Source organism: Ceratotherium simum, chromosome 29, assembly GCF_057802395.1.
Source record: "Ceratotherium simum simum isolate JZ-2026a chromosome 29, ASM5780239v1, whole genome shotgun sequence".
NCBI lineage: Eukaryota > Metazoa > Chordata > Mammalia > Perissodactyla > Rhinocerotidae > Ceratotherium > Ceratotherium simum.
The window spans coordinates 24,353,376-24,366,474 of NC_141928.1; the positions used below are offsets into that span (position 1 = coordinate 24,353,376).

Here is a 13,099-nt window from a genome sequence, read left to right on the forward strand (position 1 = left end):
TAGTTGCTGTATGTGGGACGTGGCCTCAGCATGGCCGGAGAAGCGGTGCGTCGGTGCACTCCCAGGATCCAAACCCGGGCCACCAGTAGCGGAGCACGCGCACTTAACCGCTAAGCCACGGGGCTGGCCCAAAGCTGTTTTAAAAAAAGAAAATCCATTGGAACTAGTTGGGGTATTTTTGAATATTCATAAGTTATAGACAACAAAAACATGTGCTGATTATTTTCTATATGCACTATTTGTTAAAATATGTTCATAAATTTTGTTTCCTAACAAAAAAGCACAGGATACCACTAGACACCCACTGAAATGGCTAAAATTAGAAAGTGACAATACCAAGCATTGGCGCAGGTGTAGAGTAACAGAAATCGTCGTATATTGTTAATGCGATTGCAAAAGGATACAGCATCTTTGAGAAACAGTTTGGTATATCATATTAAGTTAAGCATACACTTGCATCATGACCCAGAAATTTTACTCCAGGGTATTTACCCAAGACAAATAAAACCCATGTTTGCACAAAGACATGTAGGTGAATATTCACAGCAGAATTACTCATAATAGCTCAAAACTGAAAACAATCCAAGTGTCTATCAACTAGTGAATACACAGTTGTGATAGATCTATACAGCGGAATACTACTCAGCCATAAAAAGAAATGATCAATATAGGCATAAAACATTTTGCTAAGTGACAAGACTGCATATTATATAACTATTTATATGAAATTCTAGAAAAGGCAAAACTATAGTGAAAGAAATGAGATCAGTAGTTTCAGGGGCAGGGGAGATAACTGACTACGAATGGGCACAGGGGAACCTCTTTTTATCGTTGTTAAGGAAGATTCACCCTGAGCTAACATCCACTGCCAATCTTCCTCTTTTTCATGTGAGCCACCATGCATGTTATTTAAAACAGCTCCCCATTGTCCACAGAATTAAATTTAACCTACTTAATATGGCATAAAAATTGTTTACGGTATTATTACTGCCTACTCTTGACAACTTATCTCATAAGTAAGTTTATGCTTCCACCTGACTCTTTTGTTGATCAAAACAATTTTTAGATGCAGGAATATGTTAAACTAGAAGTTCTGGGTTGAGAAAAGATGGCTTCTTGAGACTTCCTTGTTCACCATTAATTCCAGTGTGTCCTTGGAATCTTTTTTGAGTTATCTGGGGAGAAGCCTCCATGATCCCTCTATATGTTTGTGCTCATGTAATTCCATCATGAAATGTACAAAATCTGAGAGCTTTTAGGTGTTCTTTTTATGTGTAACTCCCAATATTAGACTGTAAATTCCTTTTTTTTTTTTGGTGAGGAAGATCAGTCCTGAGCTAATATCCATGCCAATCCTCCTTTTTTTTTTTTTTTTTTTTTTTGCTAAGGAAGACTGGCCCTGGGCTAACATCCATGCCCATCTTCCTCCACTTTATATGGGACGCCACCACAGCATGGCCTGACAAGCGGTGCATGGGTGTGCACCTGGGATCTGAACCTGGGCCACCAGCAGCGGAAGGCACGCACTTAACCGCTACGCCACAGGGCTGGCCCCTAGACTGTAAATTCCTTGATAAAATAACTTTCTCTTTGAATCCCTGGAGAATATTTATTCACGGAATGTATCCTGTCTTTTAATTAGTTTTGCCAGGACTTTTAATTCTGAAGATCAGCCCATCAGTTCTGACCCCAGTTTGAACCAACTCCTGCCTAGAAGGAAAATAAAATCTCTAATCCAAAAATCCTTGCCAACCTCATACAACATAGTCTCCCACAAATACTGCCATTAAATAGTCTGAATTCCTGACCCAGATATCCATGGAATATAAGAAAATGGCTACTGTTTTAAGGCACTAAGTTTTGTTTACTTTGCTATGCAGCAATGGGTAGCTGATACTCCTGCTGGTAGTTAAATTTTCTTACCATGTTGGAAAATCATTTAACACTATATACTAAAGGTGATTTAACTATGTTCTATCACTTATTGTTTTCACTCCTAAGTATATACGCAAGAGAAATGTGCACACACATGTACCAAAAGATAGACACATGCAGGTTTATAACAGCATTAGTTGAAATAGCCAAAAAGTGGAGACAATTCAAATGTCTAACAACAGAAGAATGGATAAAGTGTATTATAATCATAAAATAGACTATAATACAGCAATAAAAATGGACAAGTTGCAGCCGCACACATCAACGTGGATCTTGCAAGTACACTGTGGAGGAAAGGAAGCCAAACACACTGTAATGCATACTGTATGATGGCACAGAATCAGTAGGTAACGTTCTATGTGCACTTGAGAAGAATGTGTATGTGTATGTTCATATGTTGTTGGGTGGGGTGTTCTACAGATGGTGCTAAGTTTAGTTGGTTTATAGTGTTGTTCTAACCTTCTATATCCTTGTTGATATGCTGTCTAGTTGTTCTACCAATTATGGAGAGTTCAGTATTAAAGTCTTCAACTATTATTGTTGAAAACTGACTCTAATGGTCAGTTTCTGTTTCAAATATTTTGGGGCTCTGTTTTTTAGGTGCATATATATATTTACAATTGTTATGTCTTCTTGATGGATTGACCCTTCTATCATTACTAAATATGGGCCATACTTTCCTGTTTCTTTGCATGTCTCTTAATTTTTTGTTGAAAACTGGACATTCAAAATGATATTATGTGCAACTCTGGAAATCAGATTCCCCTCCCATTCCAGAGTTTGTTGTTGTTGCTATTTTCTTTTTTAGTGACTTCCTGAACTAATTCTGTAAAATCTCAATTCTTTATTGCATGTGAGCACTGAAGTCTCTGCTCAGTTAGCTTAGTGGTCAGCTAATGAGTGGACAGAGATTTCCTTAAATGCCTTACACCCTGTTCTCCATTCTGGTAGCTTTCTCCTGTTCCTCCATTATCCAAAGTTCCATTATCCAAGATTGTTGTGTTTATATGACTTTAACTGAATTTTGGGGAGTAACAGAGGGAGCAGAGAATAGCTGAGACCAACCAAAAACCTAAAACTCAATATGAGATATCACTATTTTTATAGATCCTTAGCCTTCCCTGCTACTAGATATTTCTCATTGGCTAATTTCTCTGGATTCCTGTCAGTTCTCAAGATTTCTGGGCTCTCTCCTCTCTGCCTAATACTCTCTCCACTCTCCATTCTTTCAGTGTCCCAAACCCCTTCTGAAGAAGCCAGGATTGAACTTTAAAATCCTGGAACTTCATTGTTAAATAGAATAATTTAGTTAACTTTATCATAATCTTTTCTTACTGGAAAGAGCCCAGGACCTGCTTTCATAATAAAACAGACTCCTCAAGGTTTTTTTCCTAAATAAAAGAGCCACATAACTAGGAGATGAGATAATTATACCACTTTTCTGAAAGGTGAAGTGGCTGAAGTCAGTTTTGTTATTAAATAGCATTTTTTCCTTTAAGTTATTTTGTTTGGTTTTGTGAGAAATGATTCTGAAAGCTTCCTTCACCTCTACCATTGTTTATGGAAACATCTCTTGCTTCAATTTTGAAAGTTTCATTTTAAGGTAGCTATTTTTCGTTTTACCAGAAAAGAATTATTTTTGTTTATTGATCAAAATAACACGTGTTTAAAGATGGACTCTAGATTTTGCACCAGGATTCATTTAGTTTATTGGTTATGGCACTGCTGTTATTAAAATTTTATTGTTCCCTTCATGTAAATTCTACACTGTTCTTGTTAGAGTCATTCTAAGATGTCTCAAAATTTTAATATAACTATATATTCTATAATATATAATTATATAATATAATTTATATATATTAATACTATATAATATAACTGATAATGGAATCTTTTTCTGGTCACTCTATCTTCCAACTGGCTGCAAGAAAATTATTGATTTTTATTTATCTTTTATCAAGCTACTCTATTAAACTATTGCTGGGGAACAGTTTTAATTGATTCTCTTCTTTTTAGATATAAAATCACATAATTTGCAAGTGATAATTTTGTCTCCTTTTCTTCAATATCAATGCCTATTATTTCTATTTAGTGTCTTATTGTCAATCTTCTAGCAAAATTCTTGTTGCCTTGTCTGGTGATGGGAGAGATTTACTGTGAGCACTGAGATTTAGGAAAATAAAGTTTCAAGATTAATATTATTAAAACCGTGATGTCATTAACTCTGTGATGTTTCATGTGTTTTACAATCAAACAAGCCCATTGGGTACAGCAGGTTTAACTATTTCAAGCTCATCATGAATGGGCCGCTCTAGCCCATTATCCCCCAAATATCATTCTACGACTTAATTAGTTCTATTGTTAATTCTTATATTATTCAATCTAGTTGTTACTTCTCTTCTTTTCCAGAAAGAAAAAAATCTGCCTATTCGCGTGCTAGGACCAAATTCTCCTGATGGTCCTCTATCTGGAGCGTTCATTTACCCTTGGTGATCCAGAGTAAGTGAACCGTCATAAGGACCCAGGAAAGCTGGGAACTGCATGCCTTGCAAAAAGAACGTGGTAATAAATGTACCTGCTCTCCACACACAACTAGAGTGAACTTTTTGGTTTTTTTGACAGGTTCCGCCTTGAGAGGCTGGTCTTGAGAGTGGCGGGTGCCGCCCTGTCCAGGGCAGAGAGGGCTCATTAAGGCCAGTGGTGGGAGAAGCGGGGTAGGGATGGGGGGGGCATGCAGCCCCTGGAATGCAGCGAGGCCAGGCTGAGGCCGGGCAGCTGTGGTAGGCGGGGCGGCTGCCCCTGCTGCCCAGGGTGGAAGGCAACCGGCTGGGACTGGGTCCTGGCTACAAGGCTGTGGACCCAGGCCACACAGGCACACCAGGAAGCAGGGCACAGGGTCACAGGACAGGAAACATGAAATACAGGCGCATGACTCATGAGAAAGCATGTGGACAATGGGAAACCATGTTGTGACTTGGAATGACCTCTGACTAACTCTGGACTTTACGGCCCCTCCCAGCTGCTAGAAGTTGATAACTTTGTTCTTTTTAGTTCCTTAGGAATGTGATGTGATGACCCCCAGGCAGAGAGTCTGTGCTGATAGCTCTCATCAATGACAACTAAAAGATCAGGGTATAGGGCGTTGCTCTGGTCTCTGATGCATGTCCAGTAAAACAAAAGACTATCAGGAACTAAGACCAGATGGATGCCTCCACCCTGAGACTAGATATCTGCCTCCACCCTGAGATCAGATGCCATCACCCAGTAATCAGACGGATGCCCCCTCACTGAGACAAGATGCCTCCCCTGCTCGGAGACCAGCCCTCAATATAACTGGTCTGTAGTCTTTGTTCTGTAAGATGGTTCTTTGAGACGTTAGTTGGCCATGTTCCCCCTTGCTAGCAAGCTGTAATAAATTGTCCTTTCTTTTCCACCATCTTGCCTCTTGACTATTGGCTTTTGTCTCACCGCGAGCAGATGGTGTCCTTTGTGTGGTAACACCGAGACTCCCAGCCGCCCCGCCCGCTGCCCCAGACTTTGCCCAGTGCCTGTGCCGCAGGCAGGCTGGCCAGGTTCCCTCGCTCAACTGTGTTGTACTGGAGAAGCAACACAGGGCAAGCCCCTCCAAAGTGAGCTTTTAAAGAATGTTATCTTTTATGAACTATTTGAGGATAGTTTGGAGATTTTGCCCCTTTAACACTAAGTACTTCAATGTTTAAGAACAAGGCCATCTCTTACATAACTACAGTGCAATTATGAAGATCAGGAAATTTGACTCTGATACAATACTATTATTTAATGCACAGCCCCTATTCGTATTTTGTCTGTTGTCCTAGTCATGTCTTTTAGAGCTAATTTTTTTCCTGGTCTGATATGCAGTGCTGGGTCATGCATTGCATTTAATTGTCATGTCTCTTTAATCTCCTGGAACATTTCCTTAGCCTTTTTGTTGGTTTGTTTCCTGACCTTGACATTTTTGTTTGTGTGTGTGTGTGTGGAAGATTGGCCCCAAGCTAAAATCTGTTGCCAATATTTCTCTTTTTGCTTGAGGAAGAGTGGCCTTGAGCTAACATCTCTGTCAGTCCTCTTCTATTTTATATGTGGGTGGCTGCCACAGCATGGCTTCATGAGTGGTGTGGATCTGTGCTGGGAGTCTGGGAATCCTGCCCCCCAAAGTGGACTGTGCTGGACTTAACCACTAGGCCATTGGCCTAGCCCCCTGACCTTGACATTTTTGAAAAGTATAGGCCAATTATTTTGCAGAATATCCCTCAATTTAATTTTTTCTGGTTTTCCCTCATGGTTAGATTCAGGTTAGGTATTTTTGATAGGAATACCCCAGAAGTGATATTGTGTCCTCAGTGCATCATTTCAGAAGGTACATGGAGTCAATTTGTCCCGTTATTGGTGATGTTAAGGTGGTTATCCTCCAGATCTCACTGATGTAAAGCTATTATTGTCTTGTTTTTGAAATTAACAAGTAGTTTGTGGTGAGATACTTTGACACCATGTATACATCCTGTTTCTCATCCCACTTTTACCTATGACAACCAAGATACTTACGTTTACTTACTATAACATTTTAGCTATGATAAACAGTTACTACAAGAACCTTAAACCTTGATTGATGATTTTCAACTTGATCTTTCTTCTATTTATTTTTTGGCATTCTACTGTAAGAAAGAGCTTTCCTTCTCCCCTCCCTCCCTCCCTTCTTTCCTTCCTTTCTTTCAAAAGAACTCATGCATTTCTATTTTATTCTATGGATTACAATCTATTTTACCATTATTCACTTTGATGCTCGAAATAATCTGTCCCAGATTTGGCCAATGGGAGCCTCATCAGGTGGGCCCCTATGGCCTTTTGAAATATCCCTGTCATTCTCTGCATACTTCCTTACATTCTAGTGCGATAAGGTACTCCAAGATAATCTTATCCTTTTCCTGCTCCAGCCTTGATATCAGCCATTTCTCCAAGAGCTACATTTTGTTTTAGTTGAGAATTGTATTTAGAAACCAAGATTTGGGTGCTAGGTGTGTCCATTGCTACTGAGGGTTCATTGCCCTCTCAATATGTATATATTGTATAAAATTTCTGATCACTTGTTGGGACAAGAGGCTTAAAGAGTAAACTTTTTTCCCTTTGAAAACTAGGGAATAGTTTCATGAATGAAAAAAATACATATCTTAGAATTCTAGGGATATCTTTTTTCTATGTACACTGTAATCATTCAAGATAAAAAAAATCTCAGTATAGCTAGGATGGACAGGGAGGAAGAGAAGACTTTGTTTTTATGTTATTCATTGAAATTATTTTGGGGGGAGTGTGGTTCACTCTCTGTTTCAGTTTTTAAAAGTTTGACATAATTGCATCTTTGGGACATTATCCCTAAAGGGTCTGAAGTTTCAAACCTCTGTATATTATAGCTGCTAAACTTTAAATTGTTCAGGGACGACAGGTATTCCCCCAAAACAACAGATGATTTAAATTTACATAGTATTTCAATTACTGTCCTTTGGCATTTTAGTTATGGAGGTAATGGTCAATACTTTTGAAAGAGATGAATTGCAATGTTGGTTTTTTTTTTTTTTTTTGTGAGGAAGATTGGCCCTGAGCTAACATCTGCCAATCCTCCTCTTTTTGCTGAGGAAGACTGGCCCTGGGCTAACATCCGTGCCCATCTTCCTCTACTTTATATGGGACGCTGCCACAGCATGGCCTGACAAGCCGCCACAGCATGGCCTGACAAGCGGTGCGTCACTGTGCGCCCGGGATCCGAACCAGTGCACCCCGGGCCACTGCAGCGGAGTGCACGCACTTAACCGCTGCACCACCGGGCCGGCCACTGTGCAATGTTGATTTTTATGTAATACATTTAACATTTTTAACATGGATGCATTCATTCTTTCCTGCACTTAGCTAACTTTATGAAGTACAATGTCAAACAATATTTTATTTGGAGTTGGTGACAGGGAGTTCAGGTGAGAGGACAAATTTTTCTTGGCTACTGTTTTTAAACAATAGAAAATATCAAGTCCCAGGCAACAGGGCTGATTTTTCATTCTAAAACAAATTGTGTTTTCTTTGCTTGTTTTGAGAATAGCACAAAAAACGTTGTTTCCTTAAAATAATCTCTTACAGTAATATAATAAAATTTTTGCAGAGAATTTGTTAAATATAAAATCTGACAGAGAAATCCCTAAGAAATAATCTGTTGTGTAACAAATGAATAAAAACTAATGACTGTGATATAAGAAAAATGGAGCTCTTAGGAAGAAAATCAAAAAACTGTGCATCCTAAAGTACCACAGAGGGAAGTAATACTGACAGGCATTCCCTAGAATACTAAAAGAGTATTCAGCGTTGCTGATAATGTTTGGACCTACACTGTGAGCTGCTTGGGGACTGTTGACTAAAACAGGTACAAATGAAAGGACTTGCTAATAGGCTAGATACGAAATAGAGTGGAGAAGTCAAAGATAATGATGTAATATAATGACAACTACTTGAAAAATGTTATGCCCCTGTTATAGGGGCATGATATGAGATATTGCCCATAACACAATTGTTTTCACCATCACCATCTATGCCAGCTTTTTAAACATGGAGGACTGGGAGAGAAATGAGCAGTGACTGGAGTTGAGAAACTGAGGAAGAAATGGGATGAGAAAGTGAAGACTGAAATATTGTAAGATAAACCATATAATTGAGGAATTTTCCTATGAAAGAAAGAGCAAAAATAGGATGGCAGTTTGCATACATAGCGTGACAGTGAAGGGAATTTTTAAGAACAAGTATATTTGAAAATAGAAAGGAGAGAACTAGTGGGGAAAGGAAAAAGATTGAAGGTGATAAAGAGCAATATCAGTGCAGAAGCAAGGTAAGTTTTGTAACTTTTAAATTAATGTGAAATGTAAAAAAAATAAAACTTTAAGTGTTTTGTTTATAATTAGATGATTTATAATCTTCTTTTCAAAGAGATTTTAAGATCATTTTGAAAGGGAGTTTAATTTCTGCATTTCCTGGATCTTCAGGATCCAGGGTTTTAATGTATAATACGAGTATTGCCTGGGTATAATTTTTAGAACTATTTACATACTCACAAAAGTATGGGGTCTCAATACTGAATGAAACTGTACAGTACATGTATCAGTGTTTAAAGGAGGTGGGTTATTTTTTGTGACTTGTAAACTGGCTCTTAAATATAATCAGAATGTACATCTACAATGCTACAAACAATGTCATCATTTTTGAAACAAGTGTATGGACTCCATGCTGTTAGCTGGAAAAAATTCATTTAGACCCAGAACTTCATAGATGTTAGTTTAAAATTCATTTATTTATTTCTTTCAACATTCCTCCTCTTCTTCCAGTGAAAATCAGTAATGGTTTTTATGTACAAATATGCTTTTTCTTTTTTTTTTTGGTGAGGGAGGTTGGCCCTGAGCTAACATCTGTTGCCAGTCTTCCTCTTTTTGCTGAGGAAGATTGTCCCTCAGCTAACATCTGTGCCAATCTTTTTCTATTTTTTATGTGGGACGCTGCCATAGCACGGCTTGATGAGTGGCGTGTCGGTCCATGCCCAGGATTCAAACCTGCGAACCCCGGGCTGCCGAAGCAGAGCATGCGAACTTAACCACTACACCACTGGGCTGGCCCCACAAATGTGCTTTCTTTTCCTCACTTATGTGGTTTTCTTTTCTAATTTGTGCTCAATAGTTTATTCAATGTTCATTCACATTTTTCTACCATTCAACACTTTCATATGTTTACTGAAAACCTGCTGTGTGCCAAGTATAGGATTGCGGGATGAGATTCAAATACTAAATATGTTTATTCTTGTTTTCAAATTCACTCTTGTCTAAATTTTGTTGTGGAAGAATCAACTTTTTATGTAAATCAAACCTTGTTTTTTTCCCCTTAGATCAATAGATACACATCTTGTGGTTTCTTGCTGTAAAATTGTGTTTATGATAGTGAAAATAAGTTTGAAAGAGTTTTCCTAATGAAATGAACATTATACTTTATCCATCTCTTTATGTCCTCAGATGAAATGAAAAGAATAATACTAGAATCGCTACAGGTGAAAGAAAGGAAATGCAAGGAGAAAACATCACCATTTGGAGCATTTTTTTCCTGGAGGGTTTTTCTAGATACCCAAAGTTGGAGATTGTTCTCTTCGTCTTTAGCCTTGTAATGTATCTGATAACCCTCTTGGGCAACAGCACTCTTATTTTAATCACTATCTTAGATTCACGCCTTCAAACCCCCATGTACTTGTTCCTTGGAAATCTCTCTTCCATGGATATTTGTTACACATCTGCTTCTATTCCCACTTTGCTGGTGAACTTGCTGTCATCCCAGAAAACCATTATCTTTTCTGGGTGTGCTGTACAGATGTATCTGTCCCTTGCCATGGGCTCCACGGAGTGTGTGCTCCTGGCTGTGATGGCATATGACCGTTATGTCGCCATTTGCAACCCACTGAGGTACCCCATCATCATGAACAGACAGGTCTGTGTGCAGTTGGCCGCTGTCTCCTGGGTGACGGGGTGTCTGACTGCCCTGCTGGAAACCTGTTGCGCCCTGCAGTTACCCCTCTGTGGGAATCTCATCGATCACTTCACGTGCGAAATTCTGGCAGTGCTGAAGTTAGCTTGCACAAGTTCACTGCTCCTGGACATGATCATGCTGGGGGTCAGCGTGCTCCTCCTGCCCATTCCAATGCTCTTAATTTGCGTCTCCTATGTCTTCATTCTTTCTACTATTCTGAGAATCAGCTCAGCAGAGGGAAGAAACAAAGCTTTTTCTACCTGTGCTGCCCACTTGACTGTGGTGATCTTGTATTATGGGGCTGCCCTCTCCATGTACTTAAAGCCTTCTTCATCAAGCTCACAAGAAATAGATAAAATCATCTCTTTGCTTTATGGAGTGCTTACCCCTATGTTGAACCCCATAATTTATAGTTTACGAAACAAGGAAGTCAAAGATGCTATGAAAAAACTGCTGGGCAAAATACCATTGCATCAAACACATGAAAATCTCTGACTGGGTGCCTATGGTTTTACCAGGGGTGTGCCCCTGGCAGAACTCACCAGAGAAATTCTAGACAGTATGCTCACCCTTAGAACACTGACTTGAACCATAGCTCTGTAAGTTTACAGTTGTGAGATATGTGTACACAGTGATTGCCTGTGAATGATAGTAGGCTTCAATTTGCATTTAGTAATGTTTTCTGTCTTTTGTGTTTCATGGTTGTGAGAAGTTTTGGTCTATAAAGTCATCACACATTTGCTCCAGAAGGAAACTTGGATAAATTTATTCAGTGAATGTTGGTGCCAGTAGAAACCTGTATATCTTCTCTGCCTTAAATCCTTTCTAGAATGAGGCAGGAGCACAAAGAAACAAGTCATAGAGATCGCCCTTGATTATGCAAGTGAGGAAACAGAATCAAAGAAAAATTGAAAGACTTGCTCAACATCACACAGATGCAGAACTAGAACTGCAACCCTCATCCTTTTGACTTCTTCGCCAGAGCTTGTCTTCCCACATCGTAGTGGCTCCCTAATTACCCTTCCTCATTCAAAACTCCTGAGTAAAACTCCTGACCCAAGTAAGGCATTCAATGCCAACTTGATTTGCTCACCTGCTGGTCTTGCCTTTCTAAGCACATAGATACTTGTGAAAATTGTATCTGTTTCCATGCCAGTGTACCACCCATACACTAATTCAGTCTTTATGTTTGTCTTTTGCCTTCATTGGATGATTGAGTTCACAAGGACAAGGATTCCTATTATTTTGTACTTTCTATGTTTATAGCAGTCATTCAGTAAACTAATAAATTTATTAGCTTTAAACTAATCACTTTACTTGATAAATACCGCTTGTGAAAATTATGGAGAAGAAACAACATGGGCAATGAGGTATATTGCTTTATTAATATCCAACGATTACAGAGACAATGTTTTCATTAGTTGTTTTAAATCTTGTTCGTGTAAAAATATTGCTTGTTAAAAGTGCAGATTCTCGGCCTCTACTCCCAGATATTCTGATTCATTAGCTCTGGGGTGGGGGTCCTGATAATCTGCATTTATAATAGATCCCCAAGAAATTCTGATATGGGTTGTGAGACGACCATATTTTGGGAGACATTGTTTCCAGTGAAAATCTATCATTCCAAAAGAAAGGTAGGATTAATTCTTTTTTCTCCCCTTTTCCTTTTAATTTTTCTTCCATTCTTTCTGGCTCCCTGTGCACATTCTCATTTGCTTACCTCCACTTCTAGAGTGGGGAACGGGAGAGGGTTTTGACTGGAGGAAGGTTAACCCACTTGACAAATTTCAAAATATGAGAGATGTAAGAGTTTCAGTATTGGATGTTGAGTTCTGGATTATTTAACTCTTAGATCATTCCCTTAGATCTTGGGCTTCCATTACGTGTTCCTGGATGTGTAACCCACATATAGAGAGACTTAAGATAACCACATGCAAAATGCTGGTGATGAAGCAAGGGGACAAATTTGATGCCAGATATTGCTGCCAAGAGATGTTTGATTGTGAGGGATGGAAAAAAGCCCTGGGTAAGTGGTTTTGGAGTAGTAGGAGAGAGCTGATCAGAAAGATTTCATAGAAGCTAGAAGTAATTATTTTTCTGCTTAGATGCCTCAACCTTCTCAACCCAACTCCCATATTCATTTCCTGGCAATTTCAGAGTCATTTTGAAGTGAAATTTTATAGTAGGCTTTTATTAGAGTAGAGCTGAATTTTATGTTAGAGTAGAACTAATTGTCCGCCTCCTGGAATTAGCTATAATATGAGTGGTACTAAATATAAACAGAAATAACCAGAATTATAGAAATAGCTGAAATCTTTACTTCAAAGAGTGAACTATGAGAACTTGAAGACACACAGACTGAACACCCTCTGTAATTAGTATATCAGTTTTGAAACAAGGAACTGAGCAAATTGACGTGGAACCAAATGTTTCAGAATGGGCTATTTTAGAATGGGACACTGAAACAGATTAGAAATGACCCAGATGTCAGAAAAGGACCGAGGATGGGACCCAGGCAGATATCTCCCTAGCAGCTCTTGGCTAAGAGATTAAGAGTTACAGTAATTAAAGCTGTGTTACATAAAGTTCCTGTGACTAATAAATAACAAGC

The 13,099-nt window shown here is 38.8% G+C and overlaps 1 protein-coding gene across 1 annotated transcript; it reads left to right on the forward strand.

Moving 5' to 3' along the window:
* The first annotated feature begins 10,017 nt into the window (after positions 1 to 10,017).
* Positions 10,018 to 10,983, forward strand: OR2K2 (olfactory receptor family 2 subfamily K member 2). The gene has a single exon (XM_014782386.2). It carries the CDS (start codon positions 10,033 to 10,035, stop codon positions 10,981 to 10,983), a length of 951 nt encoding a protein of 316 aa, XP_014637872.2. The 5' UTR covers positions 10,018 to 10,032.
* The last annotated feature ends 2,116 nt before the right edge of the window (positions 10,984 to 13,099 follow it).